This window comes from Alligator mississippiensis, chromosome 1, assembly GCF_030867095.1.
Source record: "Alligator mississippiensis isolate rAllMis1 chromosome 1, rAllMis1, whole genome shotgun sequence".
In the NCBI taxonomy this organism is placed as follows: Eukaryota; Metazoa; Chordata; order Crocodylia; family Alligatoridae; genus Alligator; species Alligator mississippiensis.
Genome location: NC_081824.1, coordinates 349120890 through 349146787, shown reverse-complemented (window position 1 = coordinate 349146787; position 25898 = coordinate 349120890). Strand labels below are relative to the sequence as shown.

The following is a 25898-nucleotide window of genomic DNA, read 5'->3' as shown; positions in this document are numbered from 1 at the left end:
CCCTTGGGGTAACTTGCTGCAGGCCAAAGCGCATATGGCACAGGCATTCCCCAGGGTCAAGCAGCTGCAGTGCAAGGTGCACCACTGTTAGTTGTCCCCGGGGAACCAGACATCCACACATGTCTAGATGTCCCACAAAGTCCATTTTAAAATTAAGTTGTTTGCCCCATTGCTTCTATTGATAGGCTTCGCTTGACCTCTCCTATGAAGGTGAGAAGCCTCTTAATTTGCAGCCAAATTGTATTCATGGCCAGTTTAGGCTTTTTTTGCTCCTGTACCAACATTATTCTTTAGCTTAAATAGCTTGTTGTCCTCCTTGCTGTTATTAACCCCACTCCTGATCCCCATTTGATTAATTCATTTTGCACTAAGTAGTCAAACAGGAGGAGATTTTTCCCAGTATTTTATGTAACTATATTTTACATTGAACAGTATTTTATGTAGCAGTCCTGGAGTATCTGCTTGGATAACTGTGCTCTGTGCTCTTCTCTTCATAAAGAGGCTTCTGCTGAAGTGGCGCTGACACATCTTTGCACAGGTCTTTCAGGTAAAATCCTGCCAAGGCGTGTAGGCCAGGTCACCTCTTAGAGCTATACTGTTTGCTTTCAGGGTGTTGGAAGACTCAGGAGATGAGTCTACATGTGCCCCCAACTGTGCAGTTATTACTGCACAGTCATTTAGTACATGCTAAAGCAAGTAACTGCTGTTACTGCACAGTCCTGGTGGTATATGGGTCGTTTCTGACCCTACTGCACAATAGCAATGAGTTACTGTGCAATGGCTTGTTGCTACTGTGCAGTAATGTCAGCATCATGGTTTGTGTCCACCAATGCCATGTCATCATTACATGTTACACTTAGATCTTAATCTGTGGCATGTTAACTGATGTTAAATGTGCGGTGTTAGAATGTGCTTTGAGCAGTCTCATGGTAATGGTTAATACCAGTTCTTGGCTGCACACCTCTGACTCACCACTAGAGGGCTGGGGCTGGCAAACAGGGGCACGGTTAGGAGCCAGGACACCTGGGCTCTATCCTGGCTCTGGGTGGAGAGATCTGGTCGCTGTGCATCCTGGGATGCTGGAGGACTACAGATTGCTCATTTTATCTTCATGGAGCAGAGTGAAGTTAATCTAACACAAGGTAGTTAGAATGGCTCAGAGTTAATCCTTGCCTGAAGTGGCATAACTTTGAGACTTCAGAAGGTGTTTAGTGCATGAGTTAATGAGCTTTAATGTGCAGACATTAACATTTTAAGTGCCCTTAGTAGGGGCTAAGTGTAACATCTAACTTTACCCTTGGTTGTTGCATCAGTTACAGGCAGGATCAGCTGCTCATCTTATTTTCACAACTACAGAAGCTAGATATTTATTTATTAATTTTTAAAAATTCTGATATAATCCCACAACTGCAGGTGTCAGGGCCTCAGACATATATCTATTGTACCTCCATGTACATCCAGTCTTACTGTTCGTCAAGGCAGAATGAGTAGAGTGAGTAAAGTAGTTACTTATAGGCATTTATAGCTAACCTGACTGCAGGATGATTTTAAAAAAAATTTTTGTCACCAAACACAATTTACTCTGCTTGATAATAAAATAAATGTATTTATTTTTAATAGATGGACAAAAACAGAGTCAAAATTAGACACTATTTTCCTGAATTGCATGGGCACTATTTAATACAGTACTAATGCAGTTAAACATATACATCTACAGTATGTTTTTTAGCTCATTAGTTAAATATACTTTTCAAATAACATTTCTGGCACAGACCAAAATATACTTTTTATAAGAACAGCCACAAATACAGCCCTGTTTAATAGCACATGTACAATAAATAGTAATTGCACATTGTACTTGATCAAATAAACTTGAAGGGCAGAAAATAAACTGAACGACCACTTTATTCCTATAATATTTATAGTTAAAATCCTAAATTATTTGTACTATATGAAAATAAAGGTTAAATCTGACTGTTGCCATATTTGATTCACTTTATGTTTACATTCAGTTCAGGTTCACAGAAGATAGTTTATAATACATATGCTCTCCCACATGGACATATATAGACAAAATAACAATTCATAGATTGTTTGTACTATTTTTTGACAGCTCAGCTATGTAATGAGCTTGTTGTTATGAACAAATATCATGCAGAAGGATCTAAAAACTTAACAAATGAACATTTATGCAAAGTAATTTTAAGATTACAAAAATAAGTGTACAATCATCATCATAATGCTTCATCTACAAGTGGTAGGCCCACAAACATTGACCTCAGCATCTGAAAATGAACTTTTTCCATATTTTTACCTAATTGATTGTTGAGAGGATTTATCACAAGACACTATTGTTTACTAACTTTAAAACAAGGAAGAACTAGCAGATGACTTACACATCAGATTGAAGTCTGTTGATAAAATGTTTAAGAGTCAAAGCATGTATCCTAGTGTCATTTTGCATGTGAAATTCTATTTTTATTTTTATCACCCACAGAAGTCAAAACTATGATATGGCCCTTAATTGTATTAACATCTGCAATGCCAAATATATTGAACTAAAGGAAGAAGACTTGTAACCTTGTACAGAGAATATCTATAGGGTTCTTGGAATGTTCCAACACACAACATAGAGAACACTGATTCAGTAGCTTTGCAGTTTCTATCACCCCCTCAAATATAAGCATAACTCTTTAGCCTGTAGATTGGGTTAGGTGAGGACTGCTGCCCACACCTCTGATTCTCCATCCCTCTTTTCTATGACAGATTAGCCATTAAGTAATGCTCTTTGGAAAACAAAAATTAGCAAGTCTTCCTAAGTAGATGTGGTCAGACAAAACAGACATAACTATTTTCATTCAGAGGATGCAATTCCATCTAAATTGAAATGTGTTGCAAAATCACATTGATTTTGCCAAAAATTTGTTTAGGAGGGAATCAAAATCAAAACAAAAAAGTCTGGCAATGTCGAAGCAGTTCATTTTAACATTTGGGGGACAAAATATATATTTTTTTTGCTTTGGAATAGCTTTCAGTTTTGAATTTTTTATGCTAAGTGTATGTTCCAATTTAATTGAAAAAATACCTAAATGGGATGATTTTATACATAAAAAAGTAATTTTATTAAAAAAGATTTCCCCCCCAGAACTTCCTTTGGCAGAGAATGAGGGGGAGGAGGAGGGCAGTTGTTCTAATTCAGAATAAAGCTGCAGTTCAAAATCTCTTATGAAATTGAAAATATTCATCCTCCCCAAAGCTCTACTGATAGCTCACTGAAGTATGCCCTTGTGTATAGCATATCTGCAGTAGTTTTGCTGTATGCATGCTGTTCAAACCCAAAGAATGTGTTAGAATTTAGTTCTTACTGTAAAATTCTGACTATCTGTATACAAAGCCCCAAATAAAAGTATTCATAAGGGTAATCTGCAACTGGTTGCAGGGTGGAGTCCTCATAATCAGCCTGAAGCCTAATTTATGAATGACAATAGAGTCATGCTTTATTGTTTCACTCAATGTGGGTCTTTTAACCAGTGGATCTGAATGCACATAAATCCTCTGGCCAAACCCTGGAAACTTCTTTATCCCTTCCTTCCCCTACTCTTCACAGTCACTCTTCTTTTCTCTTTTTTATGCTCTGATAGAGATTGCCACTGTATATGAAGCAGGTTGTAGACCCTCCTATGAATGGAATTTCCCATCCATTTGTTAACCGACCCATTGCAAACTTGTCTTTTTTCATTCGTTGGGTGTTGTGTGCTCTTGAAGCACAGCCTACTTATGATCCATACTCACTGGAGCATGTTTTTTTTTTAAATACAGTTCTTGGTGCGTATTCAGACCTGAGATGCAGTGTTGTTTTTGAAACGGAACAGTTGGAAAACACAACAGTATACAGCATACACACACGTGTAATTAGAACTCCACAAAATGAGCAAAGAAACACTGATGGATCGACCTATAGAAAGCTATGTTGATGTGGAATACAAAAGTCAATGGCTTCTTCCTTTAGCAGCAAAAAACATTCTTACATTTCCCGTTCTCTGTTATAATTCATAGGTTTATGGATGTTGATAAGAACTTATCACTGGTGACTAAAATACAAGAAGATGTCAGTTTCAACTTTACAGGTTTTTGTCATAGATCAATATTAAACAGACTATTGAAGTGTAACTCTTCATTGTACAAGAATGTAGGCATTAGACCTCCCCCTGTGAAGGGCAGATATCATTCAGGACACATACATACACACACAGGCACACACATCTAAGATTTGGTCAAACAGAGCAACTTAATTTGTTCTTAGTTTACAATGCCAGGGGCTAAGAAGGAAGAGACCTGCTTCTTTCTAGTGCTATAATTCTATGTGTGGTGCTCCCTAACTTGCTGACCAACCCTATTATTTCATGGAGGCACTGGGACTGCCCAGTAGCAGCCCTCTTCAAGGAAGACTGGTATAAAAGCTGTGCCTTTTTTAAGGGTCTGGATTGGTCTTTCTTTTTAGCTCTCCTACAAACTGATGTCAGCTTTGAAAACAGATGCTTGTAGCTGCTGAACATTTCCATGAAGACTGGGTTCAGTGGAAAACTTGGTTTTCAACTAAATGGAGATTTCCAGCTGTCAGCTTTCCATACACCACTGGCTGAACCCCCCCCCCCTCCTCCCCCCCGCACCCAGTTCATCTCACAAATCTTACTTTCTATAGAAAAATTACACTTTTCATGGTACATCCCCAAACCCATAAATTAAAAGTTTTCATTTTGTGCCCAAAAATTTCTGACGAAAAGTCAAATTTTCCACATGAAAAACGGACATGTCTAGACAAGTGGGCACATGCAGTTTGTAGCGCTGCAGACCTGTCTGTGGCACCACAAACTGCACTTGCCACATGTGTAGGCATTCACCATGCTACTAATTTGCAGCACAGCAACTTTTTTGACCCTGGGAGACCCCAGGGTAAAAAAAACTGTGGCAGAAAAAAGCAGGGTGGTGTACACAGTGGCACCGTGGGCCACCTGAAACCAGAGCTTGGCTGGCTTGAGCCATGCTTCAGCTGCCAGCCAGGCTCTGCATGCCCCGTTGCCTCTGCTGGAGCCCTGTGAGGCCCTCAGGACCCCAGGTAAGGCTGCTGGGGCCAGTCCAGGTACTGGCCCCAGCCTCCCTTACCCAACCAGGGGCAACTTGCCATGTGCCAAAGTTGTCCGCCGCATGGACAACTACGTGCTGCTATTTTCCCCAGGGAAATGCACATACACATTTGTCTGGATGTGCTGTATGTTCTTATCGGCTCTGATACCCATTGCTCCCAATGCATGCTGAACTACTATATTTTCCTATTATTCGTTTGCTTGTGCTGAACAATGAGTTTGACAGTAAGCCAAAAACTGCTGCATTTCTCATAACAAAAGAGCTGCACTTAGTTCAACAAAACATAAATATCCATTGCTTTCCCCAAAGCTTAGTCTTCAACTCAAAATATTGCTTTAAAATTAATTTTTTAAACAAGGGTTTTAGCCTCCATTGGTGACAGTCACTCAGATAGGAAGAAAGGGCAACCTCTAGTAATATATGTTGCTTAAGTTTGTCTTGCATAATGTAACGGTGAAGTTGCATGTTACATTTAGACCATACTGTGGATATTTAAAATGCAAGTGTCTTCATGTTAAAGCTCATTGGGTTGTGCTAAGTCCCTTGGAGCACTTTAAAGTTATGCTACTTCAGACAAGGTTTACTCTGGGATGTGCTCCCTAGGTTGTATTAGGGTAACTTCAGTCTGCTCTACGGAGATAAAACAAGCAATTTGCTGTCCTCATGCATCCCAGGATGCATCACTCCTTCCTTCTAGGACAGAGATAGTTCCCAGGTCCTGGATCCTAGTCACGCCTCTGCTTACCAACCCTCTAGCAGCAAGTCAGAGCTGTGCAGGCAAAATGCGATATTAATCCTTAATATGTGACTACTCACAGCATGTTCTAAATTTAACACTGCTTAATATTCAACAGATTTAGTATGTAATCTGAGTGTAATGTGTAATTTCACCCTAAATAACACTTTAAAATAGTGATACATTTTATATCCTTCTCTAAGTATTATAAGTTTAAAACTCCTATAAGAAAGATTTTACTAATTATAAACTTTGTTTTTATTACAAATAATAAAATACCTGGTATATATATTTAAAATTAATTATAAGCAAAACAAGAAATATTTCTTTGATCAAGCAACTAGGCATTTTGGCTGTAAATAGATATTGCATTTAACATGGGCTTGATTGCTCTGGATTTTGACGCAGATTAAAACAGGAGCAGCACAGTCATATAGGGTACTGTTCTATGTTCAGTTTAACACTTACTGGATGCATCTGCATGTATATTTACAGTGCAATAACTTATTGCACAGTAAGTGCTTGTTAGACCGTCATCTACACATGTAAACATTACAGTGCAGTTACACTGTGTGTGGTCCAACTTGGGAGCAAAGTTACTCCCACGTAAGAGAGTAAAATTACTCCCAAGTTGGAGCATACATACAGTGCTACTGCGCAGTAAAGTGTCTACATGCACCTTACTGTGCAGCATGTGTAGACATGCATCTATACTGCGCAGTAACTTTCGGGTACTGTGAAGTAACCCAAGTTACCATGCAGTAACGATGCACATGTAGGTGCAAACCACTAAGTATAGTTAAAATACAAGCGCACACACATTCAAGCAGTTTAGCAAGTGTTAAAGGCCCTTATGGCATTGCAAAGTTGTTCCCCTTCAGGTGAAGATTATCTCTTAACACATACTAAATTTAGTAGGTCACTACATTGTAATGATTTGCAATTGTTGCAAGTGAACATATGGCACCACCCTAACATGTACTAATGTTAATACATCTCAATATTCCAATGATTTGCTACTGTGACAAGGTCCTTACACACATAGCCCTTCCAAGTTGCATTGCTGCTCCTCTGCTAGTAGATGGCTGGAAAGAGTACACAGCCTGGCCAGCTTGTTAGGAAATGACCTTCTATAATTTTACAGATGCACACCATGATGGCCCAGGAAAAAGCAGTAGTACAGTTTATTCTGTATACTTTGGTGGGACTTGAAGTGAGACAGTGGTCTTGTAACTCTAGGGTTGAGGGACAAAAGGCTTTCTCCTGCGACAAATGTAAGGTTTATTTACAGCCTTAGTAATAATCGTGCACAGTATTGACAATATATCAGTTTGTGCCATTTAAAATGTTGACTCTTTTGTATTTCAGCCACCATAGTCTAATCTCTTAAATGACTGTATACAATTTTGAGTATCTTTATATACTGGCTCAACTAAATAATTACCACAGGTTCATGTTATTTATAGTCTGCATTTGATATATTTATTACATTCGGTTGTACATAGTTCTGCTTGAATGGCAGGGGGTGGGATTTATCCTTTGTTAAACTTTGTGTAACTCAATCCAACGAGTCAGATGGTGGCACAAAACAATTTATTTCACAGGGTACTCGAAGTCCTGGAAGTGACTTAAAGAACTGTGCAATGGAATTGTATTTCCCAGTTCCATTTTTCTCCTGCCAAGATGCTTGTTACCATTTTTGCAGCAGAGCTGGAGCATTGTTGTAGTCATGAAGGTCCAGGAAATGTACAAAAGGCAAGGGTTTTTTGGTGATATCTTTTATTGGATCAACCGTATAGTTGGGAGAGATGCTGCATAAGCTTTTGGGCACAAAGTACCCTTCTTCAAGTCTAGGGCCAATAAAACATATCACAGAAAAACTCTTGTCTCTGTTACCATTCTTGATGGGGCTACCCTATTGCATTGCTTTTCATGTAAAAGCAAGATTTCATTTTAATTATCTTTAGCATTGGGTGCCTCTGGGCTTGAATCTATATCACTGAAAGCATCTTTATTAGTGAAAGTTGAGTTCAGAGTTAGACTGTGACGAGGATTCACGGGTGCAAGTTCATTTAATATAATATTGTCATTTTTTACAAGAGTTGTTTTGTCCATGTGTTCCTTACTGTACTTTGCAACAACAGCATCAAGGAAGTCTAATTTTGGTGGCAAAGTACCACTTTCAAATAAGTACTTTGCTAGGTACGAGACAGCAATGTTAGTAAGGAAAGAAGTAAGCATGGCGAGTGTTTTAAATGGGAATCGCTGGACATAGATACCACTTTCATCGATATAACAACCAGGATACATGATCAAGGGCTGAAGGTAAAGGTAGGGTTCTCCTCCTGTTATTCTGAGAAAGAGGCCAAACAAATATCCTGTAATCGCCCCATAAGTGTTGGTTCCTTTAATAAATAAGACACATAACAGTTGGGGGAAGATGATGATGTAAACGAGATCAGAACTGAGGTACCAGAGTCCATATACTGACTTAGCTAGCAGCGCCATTGCTGTTGCTGATGCTCCAAACACAAAAACAGTGATTCGCATCACCCATACTATTTCCTTGTCTGAAGCCTACAAAACAAACAAGCAACAAAAATACCCACAGAGAGTTAGTTTGCATGTAGCAATTGATGTATGGATTTCTTAAGATTATATTTTATTAAAGACCCTAAAATATCCAAGAACCCTTTTTACATGATTTATACGTTAGATAAAAAGGTGCAAGATGAAAAATATATAGCAGGTAAAAAAAAAAAAAGCTCCCAAAAATAAAGTCAAGTTCTTATCCCAAAATTCTTGCCCCTCCAGGAAAACATAGTTTAATGCAGTGTCCAACAAAACAAATAGTGTGATAGAACTATTTTTTTTAAATAAACTGAACAGGCTATATGCACACATTACTTATATAGCTATATAAACAACACAAAGCTAGTGTGCATATGTTTGGGCTATTAGTATCTCTAAACATGTGGCAGATCCATCATAAGAAAGTTCCTTTTGTAGTGTAACATGTTGACAGTTGTATGTAGCATTACAAGAGCCTCTTGGACCCTCAGCATCCTCTTGGACCTTGACAGCCCACAGGCCCACTCCCCCTCCCCCTCCCCTAGAAAGCCCTTAGGGAGCAGAACATCTTGTTTAGTTAAGACTTTTAAAGAACTTGTGGTGACTGTAATAGCCTGGAGCTCTTCATATATATTGCAATGTTAGGAAAACTAGTAAATACAATTTCACTATATGCTTTCTTCTCTTATACAATTAATCACAGTAACAGATATTTCTGGGCTTTTTCATTTAGTTTATAGAATATGCTGTGATAAGAGAAGTGCTGTATTTTACCCAACTAGAAACAGTAACAAAGAAGAGACTTCTAAAGACACAAATGGCAATCTAACCATCTTTTAACCATCACTTGTCTTTAAAAAAAGAACAAATAAAAATATAATCTCACATTTTGACGAAACGAAAGTTGATAAATGTTCCGAGCAAACATAGAACTTGCTGATAAGATTGAAGAATCAGCTGATGACATCACAGCAGCAGATACTGCACCAAGACCAAAGAAGGAAATATAGACAGGACAAAGATACTGAAGCACAATTGGTAAAATCATATCTGCTTCTTGTCTTCTCCAGGGTTCTGTAGGACCATACTCAGTCTGGTTCCAATCTGCAATATAAGTACAGATATAATTGATTACATGATTAATGCATGATCTGGTATGTGTTGTCATGTTCCTTCATCCCTGCTGATCCCATGTAAACCTCAACAATTTGAATTCCAGCAAACATAAACCGGCTATTCTGATTTGGAGGAGACTTGTCCCTCTGAGATTAGACTGCAGTTTCAGCCTTATCATTTCAGCCTGAATACTTCAGGTGTGCCTGCTAAATGTCCTCATTTTATAATGAAACTAATGTGTTGAGTCGCTGCTTTTCCTAATAACTTCTACATCTTAGCCCTTCCTTTTTTTGTCAACATTGTTCAGCAGCATCTCCCTGACTTCCTGATCACCTTATGTCCTCCATCTGATTCTCTGAAATCAATTGCCCTAATCAACTAAAAGGACCAGTACTTCCCCAATCCATAACAGTTTGCTTGTTCCCATATGCTCCCTTTCATTATTAGTGACACAGGAAAGACTCTTGGCAAGGCAGATGAATATTCTGAATCACTCAGTCTCCTGTGAAATGCCAAGGACCGTTGTGGGCAGCTGTTGAACTCACAGGACCCAAGAACTAAAGAAACCCTGTCTTTCTCTAGCTACTGTGCTGGATATCTTGACATAGATCAGATCTCAGACTTACACAAAGAACAGAGCAGGAACAGGGGCAACCACCTTTCCTGCTGCTTTGGGGCATAGAAAGAAGGGTGAGATTGGAAAGCCATTTCCCTCATTTCCTTCTGGCCACAGGAGCTAAATGGGGTATGGACCTGTGTCAGGAGAAGATTGAGTTTGGTGGACTAGTGAGGGAAGATGGAAGCTTAATGTCCCCAGGCAGAATTTCAAATTCATTTGCACATCCTGATTAAACCTAAAACAATCCCTTTGCCCCCCAAAATGTGTTTGTGAGTCTGTAGTGTGTTCATCATGCATTTAGTTGATAGAGGTCAAGTTTGAAAGATGAACTCAGGGTGATATTAACTGTAAATAAGTGGTACCACTAATGACCATGCAGACTGCTTATTTACCTCAAAAAAGTTGGAACTGGATAGTCTTTGGGCCAGAAGTTTTTGGAGTCAGGTCTCATGATTGAACATGTACCCAATGCTGACAATTCAGCATCATACTGACAAGGTACAAGGCTAAGAAGATATGCAGCAGTACTAGAGATTTCATTTATTTGCTGACACTTTGTATCAAGGCTCATTCTGACCACTTTCACTAGGAAGTTAAACCTCTCATGGCATTTTTTCAAAACAGATGAAAACAAATTTTCTTTTGAGCATCCTCAATAAACAGGTCCAGGGCACAGATTTTATAAGGTATATATTGTAAGTTTAATTATCTTTCTGAATTAGAGCCTGAAGCTGTAATTTCTTGTTAAATGCAGAATAGCTTCTATGTTTACCTACATAATCAGTGATTATTAATCACTGCACAACTACCTAGGGGACTCAGGGTAATGCCCATCTTTTTGATATATCTGTACAATGCCTAAAACTGATTAGTCGGTCTCCTTGGACAGTGGCTCTGAAATGAGAGGTTGTGACCCCTTGTGAGGTTTCAGAACTTACAAATGACATCAAGTGGCATCAGGCCAAATTCAATTGGAAAAGCCTTGCATGTACTGGAAGTGGGATTGCATGCCCTAAAGTAGGGTCACAGATTCAGTGGTTCTCAACCTTTTGAGGTTCAAAAGACACCTTGGAAAATACCAGCTCTTAGCTTTCACTTGCATTTTGTCTATGGAAAAATAATAGAGTGAATCTTCTGTTGCAAAGAAAAAACAAAACAGGTCAGAAATGTTTTTGACACTATGGATTCCTATTTGAAATCCCTGGGTTTATTTTGTGACTCATGTGTGGGTGTCTGCACACTTAATAGTACTAATATTGTACAGCACCCCACAGTACCCTGAAAAGCATCTCATGGCCCCTGTGGCACCCTGGTTGAGAATCTCTGATCTACGACATACATGGTTAACATCCTCCAATTCTGGTCAGTTGTGGTCAGTCTGTGACACTTACACTAGACAGTTCAAGGGAGTATTTAAAATGCATCAAATATTTATGGTGTTAAACTAAGCTATGGGGTAATCTGAGTCTGGAGATAGTTCTGTAAAATTAAATTTGGGTCTAGTGTCATATGAAGGAAGTCAGGAGATTAGTAAAGGTCTGGCTAGAATAAATTAACGAGGAGCTCTGTAAGGGTTTCCACATATTGATAGCAATAGTCATATTTGGTCTTCTCAGTCTTTACTTGTTGATGCTCCGATTGCCCCAATGAGTATTGCTGGAAGAGCCATCACAAGACAGCCAAAAGCAGCCAGAAATGATAATACTTGAGCATACATGGCAGAAGATGAAGAAAGAACTCGCTGAAAGTATGCTTGCCATGGGATTCCTCCCAACATCTGCAAATATAAAACATAACCGGTCATTTCTGGTTGACAGAGGGTTTCGTCAGAGTATTTACAGGCACTGAAACAAACATCACCAATCGTATGCTCTTCCCCAAGGTTATTATTACCTCATTTATAGACTGATTACCAAAATTTCAGTCTGCCACCACCCTTTAGAAACAAATATTTTCAGCCTTAAAGTACGTACAATACCTATGTTTAACCACATCTCTCCTTTGTTAGGCAAGATATTTCTTTGAACAATTCTCATTAATACGTTGCACTTGTGACAAGGATCTCAATGAGATTCATGTACTTGATTAACCCTTTTAATAGGTTTGAAAAAATTATTAACCCATTTCATGTGTGAAGAAAACTGATGAACAAAGCCCTTTTCAAGTCAACAGTCTACCTTAAGCAATAGTGGAATATAATACCACCATATTCTCTTGGTGTTAGTATCTAAATGATGCAACACATCTTATGTAATATTTGATTTTCACCTTCCTCATTCAAGCATTTATTCTGTTAATCTAGTTTTTGGCAGGAGTGCCACAAAGTAAGTCCCACACCCTCCTTAAAATGCTAGTTTAATCTCCTTCCCCTACCCATTCATCATTCTGCTCTCTGCTTCGTGCCCTGTGCTCTGTGCCTGATCTATTGCTACTCTGCTTTGTGCTTTTTGTTGTGTGTTCCTTGCCTGATCTGCTGCTCTGCTTTCTGTTCTCTGCCCTGTCTGCTGCTGTGCTGCCTGCCTCCTATCTAATCTGCTACATGCCACACACAGAGGCTGCCCAAGACACTTGTGGCACATGTGACACAGGTTGGCTACCCTTGTCCTAAGCCATGGACCCATAATAAGATCAATAGTAGGTCTTACACAGAAATGGCACAGATCTTTCAAACCATAAAAAGGGAAGACCTGTTTTTCTTTAAAAATGCAGTACCTTTTGTCTTCTGCCTTCTTGTGTATTAGAAATAGCTTTGAGTACATTTTAAATTAAAAAATTATGTAAAAGAATAATGCTGAAAGGTTGAGCACTATGACTTCTGCCTTCAGAGCCAGGCCAGTAGTGTATGAAAAATAAGGGACTGGGCACACAGCAAACAAGGAGAAAACAAACTATTGAATGGTTACTCACTAAATGAACAGTACATCCTAGGCATTGAATAAAGTAGGGGGCCTGCAGAAATAAGACTAGTTCAATAATGCATTAACACAAGGGGTACGCCCAGATGAGTGTGGACGTGTAGTATGTGGCAATCCTGGGGTCAAAAATACCCATGCCAAAAAAAAAGCAGGGTGGTGCACATGGTGGCAGCATGCACCACCTAAAGCCAGAGCCTGGTTGGCTGGAGCCACCCTCTCTGGCTGCTGGCCAGGCTCCCTGCTGCAGAAGCGCTGTGGTTGCAGCTCCCAGAGGGCCCCAGGACCCCAGGTAAGGCTGCTGACCCCAGCCTCCCCTACTCCCAGCTGGGGTAACCTGCCATGCCCCAGAGCGCCCATGGCTTGGGCATTCCCTGGGGACAAGTAGCAGTGGCCATTGTGACTGCTACTTGTCCCAGAGGAAATACATGTTCCCCCTCATGGGGATGCACCCAAGAAGGTTGTGCAGTTCCTATCTTCTGGGCACATCTACATAAGATGTTTACTGCAGAGCTGACTAATTAGCTCTGCAGTAAACATCCCAGCATCCACACTTGCACCCCTATTAGGGCACAGGAAACTAATAAACTCCGCAGCAGGGTAGTACTTATAAATACAGCAGCAGTGCATGTGTAGATGCCGAGCTGGCTGGCTGGGGCACAAGGGTGTTTCAGTACAGTGGTGGCCTGTTGGCTAGCTCCTGCACTGAAGCACCCTTGTGCCCCAACCAGCCCCTCTGCAGCATGTTGGATTGGTCAGAGCAGCCCTAGGCTGGCAGGCTGATCCCCCGGGCCCCTACCAGCATCCATGTGCTGCACAAGAATAAACTCTGGAGTGGATTGCTTCGGAGTTAACTGCTCCTAGGCATACATTCAAATGGTGTGCCTGGGAGCAAAAATCTGGAGAAATAAGTTCCAGAGTTTATTAATATGCACTAATTGCACATGCAGACTCACCCTCTGAGTGCTAGCGTTGTAACCTTAATAAAACTGCAAGGTAAAAAAAATGTCAGTTCCATTAAATAGTATCATATTGACACTCATTTAGTTCCTAATGGGTTGAAACATCTAGATACACCAAACAGACCTCTGACACTTGAGTTAATGGACTAACTGATGGCACTTCAGTAAAGACTACTCATGCCATCAGCAGGGAAGGCAAGCAACCATTTACATTTGCTAGATCTCATAGATTTTTATCTTAAAAGTAATTCTTAAAACAATGGTTCCTGCACATTTGTGGACAAACAGCTTGCCCTCAGCTGTTTGCACCTCAGTACATGTGCAAATGTAATTAACTGCAGAGTAAACCCATTCTGGGCAGGCATCTCCATGTGCAGGCATTTGGGAGCAGATTTGCTCCCACCTTGCTCTGCCTCCCTACAGCAGCCAGGGATAGCCAGGGGCTGGCAGGGAGCATGGGACCAAGACAGCTGTCTCCTGACTGGGGCTGGGAAATTGCTCTCTGCCCCTGGGAGCTGCCTACTGCCAGTGCAGGCTCTGATGGCAGAACTCAGGCTGGGATAGTGTCCCTCTGCCCAGCAGCAGGGAGCTCCTGGTCCCAGCTCCATGATCAGAGCAAAAGTTAATCTGATTGCGGAGCTGGGACCAGGAGCTCCCTGCTGCCAGGGAAGGGGGACATTGTCCTAGCATGGGCTCCACCATTGGAGTCTGCCTTGGCAGCAGGCAGCTTCCGGGGGCAGGGAGCAATCTCCTGCCTCTTGCTGCCTGGCTGACCAGAAGCAGATTTGCTCCTGGTCAGCCATCTACATGTGCCTTACTGTGCAGTAACTACTTTGCAGTTAATTTTTTACCTGAATTTGCAGGTAGCAAATTAACCATGGAGTAGACCAATTTACTGTGCAGTAAGCATCTGCACATGTAGACAGTGACGTTTACTGCGCAGTAATTTGGTGTACTGTGCAGTAAAGTGTCTTGTGTAGATGTGCCCAGGAAGGTTTTTTGCATTACTGCTCAAAGTGACTTGCCTCTTATAGCATCTATAAAGTTAATGGGACCTAGTCAGTCTCAAGGCTGCTAATGATCCAGCACCAGCAGAGTCTGACTAGAAGAATCAGCCTACCTTGCCACTTTTTGATTGTCAAATGAGCCCTCCATATGTACGTTAGACTGTAGTAGGTTGTCATTTTCCACTCCCTCTTTTCTATCCTGGCCCTGTTCCAGTCCTGTCTTTTACTCAGTCCTAGCGGCGGAACCAGAGTTGCATTCCCCTTTGGCTGTGTTGCAGTTGAGCTCTGTGCGCGGGCCATGCCCGAAGTTCCAAACTCCTGCTTCAGCCACTATCAGTTTTCCCACATGTGATCCATTATCTGCAGTGTCCTTGCAGTACAGTCCCTATGCTCTACTCCCATATTGTCACTCAGACTTTTTCCCTTTTCTTATCCTGTCTTCAGTCTCTCCCAATGCTCACATTCCTCAATCCTGCTGGTTTCCAGTTCCAGTCTCTTTCTCCAGGTGCTTTGACCAATCTCAGAATCCACTTCCCTCCAAAATTGGTCCCATCCTCTTTGTCCTAGTTCCCTCTGCTCCACCCTCCCCCCCCAACTGTGCTCCTATCTGGTCTGTCTCTCTGCTCTGTCCACTTCATCTACTTCATCTCACTCCACAGATCTCTAGTTATAGCTCCTTGCTGGCCTCAGTATCCACCCCCCCCAAAATCTCCTAGTAACTCTTAAATCTCAATTCTACTAACTCTCCAGCCCAACAACCTTCAGTCCCAGTCTTCTCTCCAGGTTTCAGTATTTTCCCTCCAAGTCCTTTCACTGGCCCTGCAGGTTCAGCTCTTGTCACCTCTACACTTGAATCAGGCAGACCTCTTCCTTCAGTCCCTTTAGCAATGCTTCCATTCACAGCATAGGAGAGAGAGTCTTTTTATTCTCTATTCAAGTACCTGAATTCAGTCTGGACATGGCCCAGAGCAGCTAAAAATTATAAGCCCTTACCCTTTGTACTCAGATCACTGTTTTCTATTTAGAAGCTCTGCTCCTTGCAGTCTCTTCATAGTATCTGATGAAGTAAACTGTTGACTATGCAAACTTATGTATCTCTGTTTTAGTTAGTATATATTTTCTATAAGATGCATTTTTACCTTGTCTTCTGCTTAAGTTCAAGGAAAATCTTGCTAAGTTCCATGCAGACTTAGGCTGAACTATGCTTAGTGCAGAAGCTGTGAAATCTTACCAAGGTTCTGTTTAGCAGCGCGGCAAAGCCATAAACAACCTATCCACAGTTTTGCAAGGGCCAGTAATGTGGTAAAAACCTGTATGAATTTTCTAGAAAACAGAAAGTTCCATCCCTGACAAAGTCCATCAAATTTTAGTTCCATGGGCAAGATAATATATTTTCTTAGTTAAATTTTTAGAGACAGCTGAAAATTTTTTGGTTAATTTTTTCAGAATGACCTCAAACCAACCAACCAACCAACCAACCAACCAACCAAAATCCCAGTGTGAGCCATCCACTTGGCATGGAAAAATTTAACACAAATTGTTAAAAGGTGGCACTTACATGCTACTGAAAACATAGTCTTGTAATGGGAAGGGTTTGTTAACTTAATCAATGGGTGGAGCTATTATTGTTGCCTAAAATAAATGGATTTCATGATCATTAAATACTTCCGCTTCATTATAGAATGTATATCTGTATCCACCAATCAAAGTTTTCTCTAAATCACCTACAATTGTGACATCATCAATTATCTGCATAAACAGGGCTGTCCAACTTCAGCACAACTGGGGGCCACACATGGCACTGGCATGTTGCCCTCTGGGCTACATACTGTGCTGGCCATACACTGCTAGGCTGAGCCTCTGGGATCTCTTTACCCCACCACATGGGCAGTGCTGGTGGTGTGTGCCCCCCATAACATATCCAATGTGCACAGGCAATGTGCAGCCCTTTCCAGTGCCTTGCAGTGTGGGTTGCATGTTCAGCGCACAGTCTCTTACCTGCCATGTGAACAACACTGATGGCATACGTCCTTCTCCCCAGACCCCCTGCTCTGCAACTGTGGTAAAGGTGGTTGTGGGGGCCTGTGGGCCACATGCTGGTTCCTCATGGGTTGCATGCAGCCTGGAGGCCATCAGTTGAACAGCCCGAGGCATAAGCTATTTCTTGCTTCCTATGACATACTCCTCTGCTGGGAAAATTATCCACTAAATGTTATCCCTTAGCCTGTTAATTAACTTAGCAGAATGGTTGTCAGGGGTGACTGGTGCCTCCCGAGTCTGGGGTATGTGGCGGGGGCAGGGAGGGAAGGCACAATTTGTGGGTGGGCCTGCGGAAAGGCCAAAAGCCCCATATCCACTTCTATACTTCTGTGCCATGGCTTAGTGCCCTGTATCCCACGACACACTGCCGGCCCTCATGGCAAAAAAACTGTCTCATCCTGAGTGGGGGCAACATGCTCTGTGGCCAGAGGCTGCTAGAGCACCAGCAGCAGGCAGCCCAGCACCAGCAGGCAGAGGATGTGCTGTTGCTGGTGCTCAAGGTCCTCCCACGGCCAGAGGCTACTTGAATGCCATCAGCAGGCAGCCCAATGCAAGCAGGCAGAGCATGAGCTGCTGCTGCTCCATATCCCCCTGTGGTTCTGGGCTGCCTGCTGCTGCTGCTTGGGTGGTGTCTGCCCATGGGAGGAACTATAGCAACAGAAGCAGCAGCAGCAGTGGTTTCCCTGTGGGCAGGGCTGCCATCTTTACAGCTACCTTTCTTGGACTCTAGATGTGCTCTGTGGACCATGGGTTGAAAACCTAAGTCAGTTTTCATAGCTAAAAATATATATAGTTATTTTGGTAATGGTTCTCTACTTTGGAGCTACTTTGAAGTGAAACATTGCTGTATTTATTGAAATCAATCTACTACCAGCAAACATATGCGGTATTCATCAACAGTCGAGAGGTCAAAAATCTTGAGGCAGTTACTGGCAATTTTTAATTAGACACTTCACTTTCACAAAAATCACATAAGACCTTATGAGTAGGGACATACCGAATTCGAGGTGACTGACCTCCACTTTCATAGGCAGAATGCAGGACCCAGTAGCCATTTCATGGGCAGGCTCTGGCAGCCCCCTATACCTCTGATTGGCTGAGGGGCTCCATCAGCCCTGCCTCTCACCACTGATTGGCTGCAATGGCTACTTGTCATACAGCCCATGCCTCACCACTGATTTAGCTGAGAAGGCTGCCTGTCATGTGGCTCTGCCCCTCACCACCAATTGGTGGAAAGGCAGAGCCACATAACATGCATCCCTAGAAGCCAATCAGTGGTGAAGTGCGGGAGCAGCAGCCATCTTGCCGGCAGCCCTTCAAGCAGGCAGACCCCCATGCCCTCTGAGGACTGCTGGCTCCCTCTGGGGAGGCAGCAGTTTCTTTTTGGTAAGTTTTTTCCTGTGGATTTCATGGGCATTGCCTGATTTCATGCTGGATTTTGCAAAATCAGTGAAATCACCTACTTATAAGTGATTACATACTTTACTTTCTTGCGCATTCATCACTTACCAATAAAAGGAAATTGTCAATCCAGGTATAGACATCAAGTGATTTTATATTTCCAAGCCAAGGTTCCTGGTGTACTTTCTTCACAGCTGTGCGCCCAATGTCTTCAACTGCAGGATGCAACATTGCAAAAGGAACACTGATCCACTACAATCAAAGAGTGACATTTTATTTAGGTTTTAAGAGTGAAAATATTAAAGTAGAAAATGAAAAAAAACCCCTATTTTCTTTATTATTTGATTCAGTCCTAATGTCAGATTGGAACACAAGAGAATCAAGTTTGCTGCTGGTATAACTATGTCAATAAAGAATAAGCAGTCCCCTAAGCACATATCAAATTCATGTGTCTGTATATTTTATAGAATGAATTATTCTATACATTCCCATGCTTTTGAAAGTTAAACCCCTCTTCAGGAAAATGAAACCTACTACAACCCTGAAGCAAGCCAGTTGTTGTTATAGACCTACATCTTTGAATTCATGTAACTCCTGTATTCTTCACTCTGAGCATCATTTGCATAACTTTGGGCAAGGCTCACCAGATTTTGGGGAATGCCACTACCAAAAAGTGGATGAGCTTATGTATTAACATGAGAGATAGCTAGAAAAATCAATTTCATTACATTGTGGGGATTTGGAATGGAGTTTTGATCTATGGGGAATGAAAGCACAATCTATTAAAAAATCATGAAAAAAATATGGGCAAGCCCCTTCTTCAGGTACTCCCTTGAAATGTGGAAATACAGGTTAAAGTATCTGCTCTTTCTCAGATCAGGGACTTGAATCTTTGGTCTTCACACATCAGGAAAGCATCATAGTATTTAGCAAACAAGGTTCTTTGGGTATTTAGCTATCTTCTGTTGTCTTTTCTTTGCTCTCTTTTGTTTTTCTTTTCTGTCTCTAGTTTGGATCAGAAATTCTATTCTAGGCCTGAGAAACTTTCCTAATAAAAAATTAGTTGAAACATACCTTTTTCAGAAACAGTTTTTGTTTCTATGAATTGTCATTTTCTGAGAAATAACAATCTGCTCTAATTAACTTTCTGACAAATTCTGTCTCATTCAACAAATCAATTTTGGGGCCTTAATTCTAATTTAGCCTACACCTATTTTATATTTGAATAATTTAATTAGTTCCAGTGAACTTATTCCCAAATTGCATTGATGAATATTAGATGAAAATTGGGTCTACATATATAGTACGTAAAATATAGAGAGGACCTATAGCATGTGGCAGGAAGCCACCTTTGTTTCTCTACCAAAAACTGTGCTGTGTGACAATTTGATAAGGTTGGGCCCAGCAGAGAGAGACATCCTTACCCTATCTCTTTAGGTAACCTGAGCTGGATACATTCCTGAGGGAGGGGGGAAACCTGCTCCCTCTGCCTACGTGACTGGCATCACATACCTGGGTGAGGGGCTTCCTTCCTGGTGGGCTAGAGTCTGCCCGGCAACTAGTGATGTATTTCAAATTGGTTGGCTGACAGCCAACAGGTGCTGGCCTCCATTGGACCAGGTAAATGAGGTCACAAGGGCTATATAAGTTAAGGACTTCCTGGGAGGAGGAGGCAGCAGCCATGAAGGATACTCAGGAACAAAGAAGAGCTGTACCATCTGAAACTAGCCCTCTCTCTCAAAACTCATGATCAAGGAACTGCCTGCCTCCAGAGGGATTCTCCAACAGCCTCTGGATGATACTTGTGGGTAGCTAACTGAGATCCAACTAGATATATAGCTTGCAGTAACTCAGATGTGAGTTTGCTCTATGGGATTTCTCTGATATTGCTCTACCCTGTGCCCTATTCTAACCCTACCCTCTGTAACCAATAAAGTTCTCTTTTGTGACTGGTGTAGGAGACTTATTGAGGGGTGGGTTTAATTATGCCTAGGAGGCCCTTTGGTCTGCGACTAGGGAAGACTATCCTTTTTGGCCCCTGACTTGGGGAAGTGCCCCAGGTTCTTGTATTGGGTTGACTACCTGTAGGACTATTACGCCTGTGTTTCCCCAAGGACACAGGCCCTAGACAGTCCCTTCTCAGGGTGGTAGCAGCATACGTTACCCCTGGACTCAGCAGTGGGGCTTGAAAGGGGGTCTACCAGGGCTTAGGCACCCCTGGAGAGAGATGTGGAGTCCGGAAGGTGGATGGGCATAGTGAGGTGGGAGGCTCAACGCAGGAGCTCCCCCTACTGGCCCGCCACATAGCACATCCAATTAAAGTTACTCAATACTTTCCAAAAGATTTTCAGTTGCTTGTAACTTTGTCAAACTGGGCATTTGGGTTACAAATTTCCATTCTGAGTGTGTGTTTCCAGCTGAATTTTTCTGAGAAAATTTCTTGAAAATGGTTCAGCTATCTCCAATACTAAGGCTATGAAATAATGAGTTGCTTTGCTGATGGAAAAAAAATAAAAATCTGGGAATCTTTTCTTTAGGAAGCTGTATTACTCTGCTCTGGAATAAGGACTTGAATTATGGCTGCACCTTTCTTTTGTCCTTCTGAAAATATGCCAAATTTACCAAGTTATAAACCCCTGAAAAATTGCACTTTGCACATGCTCAGTTGTGACATCTTAGATTTTAGCAGAGAAACATTTGGGGGATTCATTCTGGTCTGAACAAGCTTCAGCTCAGGCTTTCTTTACAATTTCAGCTATGAGGTGCTACAAATGATTCTGGATCCAAGCAATGGAACTGATAACAGGGAGCCTAAATTTACCACTGGCCCCTGTCAACATGGAGTAGGAAGCTATCTGGTTTAAATGCGAAGTGAATGAAAGTTGGACATAAGAGGTGAGATGAGAAGCATGCTGAGACAAAGAGTGCGGTAAGAAATTGGGACTGGAGACTGACTCAGGGAGAGAGGAAAACTGGGACTTAGATCTAAGGCAGGAAGGGCCTGGAAGGGAGTCAGGGATAAAGTGGGACTGGTTGGGTAAGGAAACTAAAGACAGGGAGTGATGGAAAAGGAGAAGAAACTAGAAATGCCTGGGCAATAATATGGCATTGACTGTGCCTAGAGATATGGGAATTCTTGCAAGGTAGAACTAGGACTTTCTGAGAAAGGAGACTGGGACTATGAGGTAAAACCAGAGAAATGAGGATGAGGAACCAGGGATGGGAAAACACACTGGATTAGGACAGGGGTGCATGGGGACACACGTGAAGAGAAAGGGAAAAAGAGTTTGTGCTCAGTAGAGCACAAACTTCTGCAGTGTGGATTTGGACCTGATGCTCTTGACTTGCACCAGTCTTCTCCTGTCAGCAAATTGCTGTGAGACCCAGTGGAAAGAGTCCTATTCTCATTGAGTGCTGGCCAAAACAGAAGATGACAACCACGGTTATCAGTTATTCCAACAGCGCAAGTCATAAAGATCTGTGTTATATATTTATAGGTCTCAACCCCATGATTAGTCATGTGGCTGGCAATATTCCATACAACACACATTCTGATCTTTAGTTTTTTTCTTTAAATAGGAAATTAAATCTGATATGTTTTCAAAAAGAGTATTACTGAGGATAAGCAAAGTTCTTCATTCAGAAATGAGAAAAAGCTGGAATGAAAGCTCTGTGTGTAACCTTAGTTTGCTTTCTCTTGTGCACATGCATTTTTATAGTTTTTAAGCACATAATCACATACTATTTTTTCCACAGGACTCCTCCTTGTTCAGTGCACATGCTGGATAGTACTTAATGAATAGTCATTATTAGATATTTTCTTTTCTCATTGTTAAATGTGTGGCCCTGTTCTCTATTCTCTGTATACTATTCAAACCATACTTTGGGGACAGACATATGCAGATGTATGCATTGGTTCCAAAGAGGATGGAGCTAGACTGTTCTCAGTGATGGCAGATGACAGAACAAGGAGCAATGGTCTCAAGTTGCAGCAAGGGAAGTTTACGTTGGATATCAGGAAAAATGTTCTCACTAGGAGGGTGCTGAAGCAATGGAACAAGTTAACTAGAGAGGTGGTGGAATCTCCATCCTTGGAGGTTTTTAAGGCCTGGCTTGACAAAGCCCTGGCTGGAATGATCTAGTTGGGGATGGTCCTGGTTTGAGGGGGGGGGTTGGGCTAGATGATCTCCTGAGGTCCCTTCCAACCTTAACTTTCTATGATTCTATGGGCATTTCCAAATGAACGCAGCCATGAGGTATGTGGTGCTGCAAACATGTCTGTGGCATCACATACTGCACAATCAGGTATTCTTCATGCTTCAAGGGCATGCTGTCTGTGCATGCACTGCTCCATTTTTTTCCCCATGGTTTTTTTGACTAAGAAACCATGGAAAAAAATCCCAGAGCAGCTCACGTGCAGGCAACATGCAATGCTGAAAAGTGGAGCCAGGTTGCTGAGAGCCATGCTGTGGCTGCCAGCCAGGATCCGTCTGACAGGATTGCTGCTTCTGCAGTCCCAGGAGGTCCCCCAGGACCCTAGGTAGGGCTGCTGGGGCCAGAACAGTGCTGGCCTCAGCCTCCCCACCCAGTGTAACTTGCTGCATGCCAATGCGCGTGTGGCATGGGTAGTTCCCCAGGGACAAGCAGCTGCAGTGAAAGATGTGCCCGTGCTACTTGTCCCCAGGGAACCAAATGTCCACGCTTGTCTGGACATGCCCTCTGATTCTATTTCCATGTGGGTATCTCTATGGCATACATGATTATATGATCTACATTTAAAAAAAACCATTTTAATTGATCTCAGCATGCTGATTAGGTGAGGATGGCACTGTTCCCATTTTATGTACGGAGAATTAAGGCATAGACAGTTTAAGTCCAAGTTTGTGTCTTATCTGAGAGGTTCTGGACTTGATTTATCTGGGTACTATAGTGTTTTAAAACACAACTCCCAAGAGTTCAGTTCGAGCTGTGAGCATACAGCATTTCTGAAAATTAGACCACAGGGTCTCAAGTCAGGCAACCAGAAAATGAAGAATAGACAATTAGCAAACACCTGTTTATTTTGGTTTGTTACATTTCTAGCATCACACAGGAACTCTGTGATGGAGGCAGGGGTAAAAATCCAGGTCTCCAGGGCAGTATTCGGTTGTCTGAACCATGATTCCATTAGTTTTTAGTTTTCCTTATTCATTCAATGCACACCTTCCAAATTCTGCAACAAAACTCATCAAACGAAGAAAAGAGGCTGTACACTCCTGGTTAAAACCCAGAGCAGAGTTTGAAAATTGTGCAGTTAATCGGACAGAGTGCCACTCATTGAACAATAAGGAGCTAAAAAATATTCAATAGATGCTCACAGAACAGACACTGGCCATTCTCTGCATGAAAGGAGCATTTGACCCATGTAAATAATCATAGAATCATAGAAAACTATGATGGAAGGGACCTCTAAAGGTCATCTAGTCCAACCCCCTGCTTGAGGCAGGATCAACCCCAATCAAAGCATCCTATACAAATCCTTGTCTAACCTATTACTAAAACTATGCAGTCAAAACTGTCACAACTGCAAGGTATAGCACCCTACCCTACCACAGGTAAAGGACAAGTTGTTATATGCTTGGGAGATCCAAGGAAAAGGGCTATGTCCACTGTTACAGAGGAAAGCAAAACTCCCCAGTCTGTATCAATATGACCATGGGGTAAAATTACTTCCTGACCCCAAAAACAGTGATTGGTCTAACCTTAAGTAGAGGGGCAAGACACTCTAGCCAGGAACTTCTGGATTTAAGTCCCAGCAGGAACATTGACACATCCTAGTCAAAATCCCCAGCCTTGGCTGCAGCCACCACCCAATGTTTTTAGGAAGGTGAACTGTCCTCCTTCTCACCCCTGACACATGTAGCAACAGGAGGGGGAAAAATTCCTTTCCAGCCCCATGCGGCAACCAGCAAAAACATACAGCTAAAAAAATCTGTTCCTGTTATCAGTCCTGAGGAAGAAATAGTAGGTCGTCAGGTATTTAAAGACTCCATTACTACATTGATGCACAAGGGAACCAAATTAAACAGGCAGACCTGATTCTTAGCATTTTTTAGTGTTTGAGTACTTACTTTGTAACTTTAATAATTATTCTTTTTATATATAAGCTTTTCTTGAGTGTTGGTGTGGCAGTGGGAGGACAGGACACCATGCAGAGATTGGTATGGGGCATATTCTTTGCTATCTCTGTTTTATGTTGGGCAAATAAAACAGGGAAAGGTAGTTTAGTCAAGGGAGAATGGGGGAGGTGGGGGGGCTACAGTGGTGCAGTTGCACCCCCCCACCTTTGATTCCTGCTTTACCCAATGTTTAAAATGAATTGCCTGGTAGTGATAGCAGCCTCTATAGTCAGGCAGCAGTGATGGAGTCACTTTATGGCTCATTATAATCTACCTGATTCCTTCTAAACTTCATTCCATAGGAATTAACAACCCTTCTTTTCTAATTGTCTTAATGTTCTAATCAAGCTATTCTTTCTGCTGCAATTCTGCTGTTTGCTAGCTGCTCCTGGTAATGCAGCTCCTATTTCACAGCCCTATAGGCTGTGAAATGCTTCAGGTGGGGAAAAATTAACTCAGATTTGGAAATAACTTTCAGTGAAGCATTGGGTGCACAGTCAGGATGCTTGATTTTGTTTTATGAATCTGGAAGAGATGTATATTATGTGTAAAGAGATGTATATTATGTGTAAAGAGATTGGCCACTGGTGCCCACCCAGAGTCACCAGTCGCCCATGTGCCTGAGCTTACAATAGTGATGCAGGATCCTATTCTCTAGCTCACTCCAGTCTCCTTTCAGCTAGTGCAAAACCTCTTGTAACTTCCTGGTGTGCAGAAGCACCAACAGGCATAAAGTTCTGGAGCTGACACCTTCCCTGCAGCCAGTGGCACAAAAGATAGGAAAGGCAGAGAAGAAAGCCCTCCAGAAATGCCCCCCCCACAATTTTTCTAGAGTCATGGCGAGATCTTGGATTTTGAAAAGGGAGGTGAAGACTGTGCACTGCAGTATCACATATAACACAACACAACACAACACATTTTTTTCTCAAGGTAAAAAGAAATTGAAACCTTTAATAGTATGCTAGGAGGCCATACTAATCTAATGACTACAGGATTAAAGAAACATCTTTTGAGTATTTCTGCCTAGTTTGTGTTTTTTAATACATACTGGGTGCATCTACACCTGATGCTACATCGCTGCAGCAATGCATTCCCTCATAGTGTGCTGCTACGGTGACATAGCAGCTAAAGATAACCACGCATGGCTGGCATGGCACAGTATAAGCTGTTACTGCACCATCATTTAGTACTTCCAAAAGAAAGTACTAAATGATGGTGCAGTAACAATGGT

The 25898-nt window shown here is 41.8% G+C and overlaps 1 protein-coding gene across 2 annotated transcripts in view; it reads right to left on the bottom strand.

Moving 5' to 3' along the window:
- Positions 1-1576: 1576 nt before the first annotated feature.
- The window catches only part of SLC5A7 (solute carrier family 5 member 7), a 38758-nt gene continuing 14436 nt past the window's right edge, over positions 1577-25898 (bottom strand). For both annotated transcript variants that reach the window (XM_006259696.3, XM_019485011.2), the window contains exons 6-9: positions 18618-18761; positions 11811-11964; positions 9339-9556; positions 1577-8458 (exon numbers count right to left, since the gene is read on the bottom strand). In XM_006259696.3, the coding sequence (XP_006259758.1) occupies positions 7835-8458; positions 9339-9556; positions 11811-11964; positions 18618-18761 (1140 nt within the window). In that variant the 3' untranslated portion in view covers positions 1577-7834. The remainder of the gene's footprint in view (positions 8459-9338; positions 9557-11810; positions 11965-18617; positions 18762-25898) is intronic.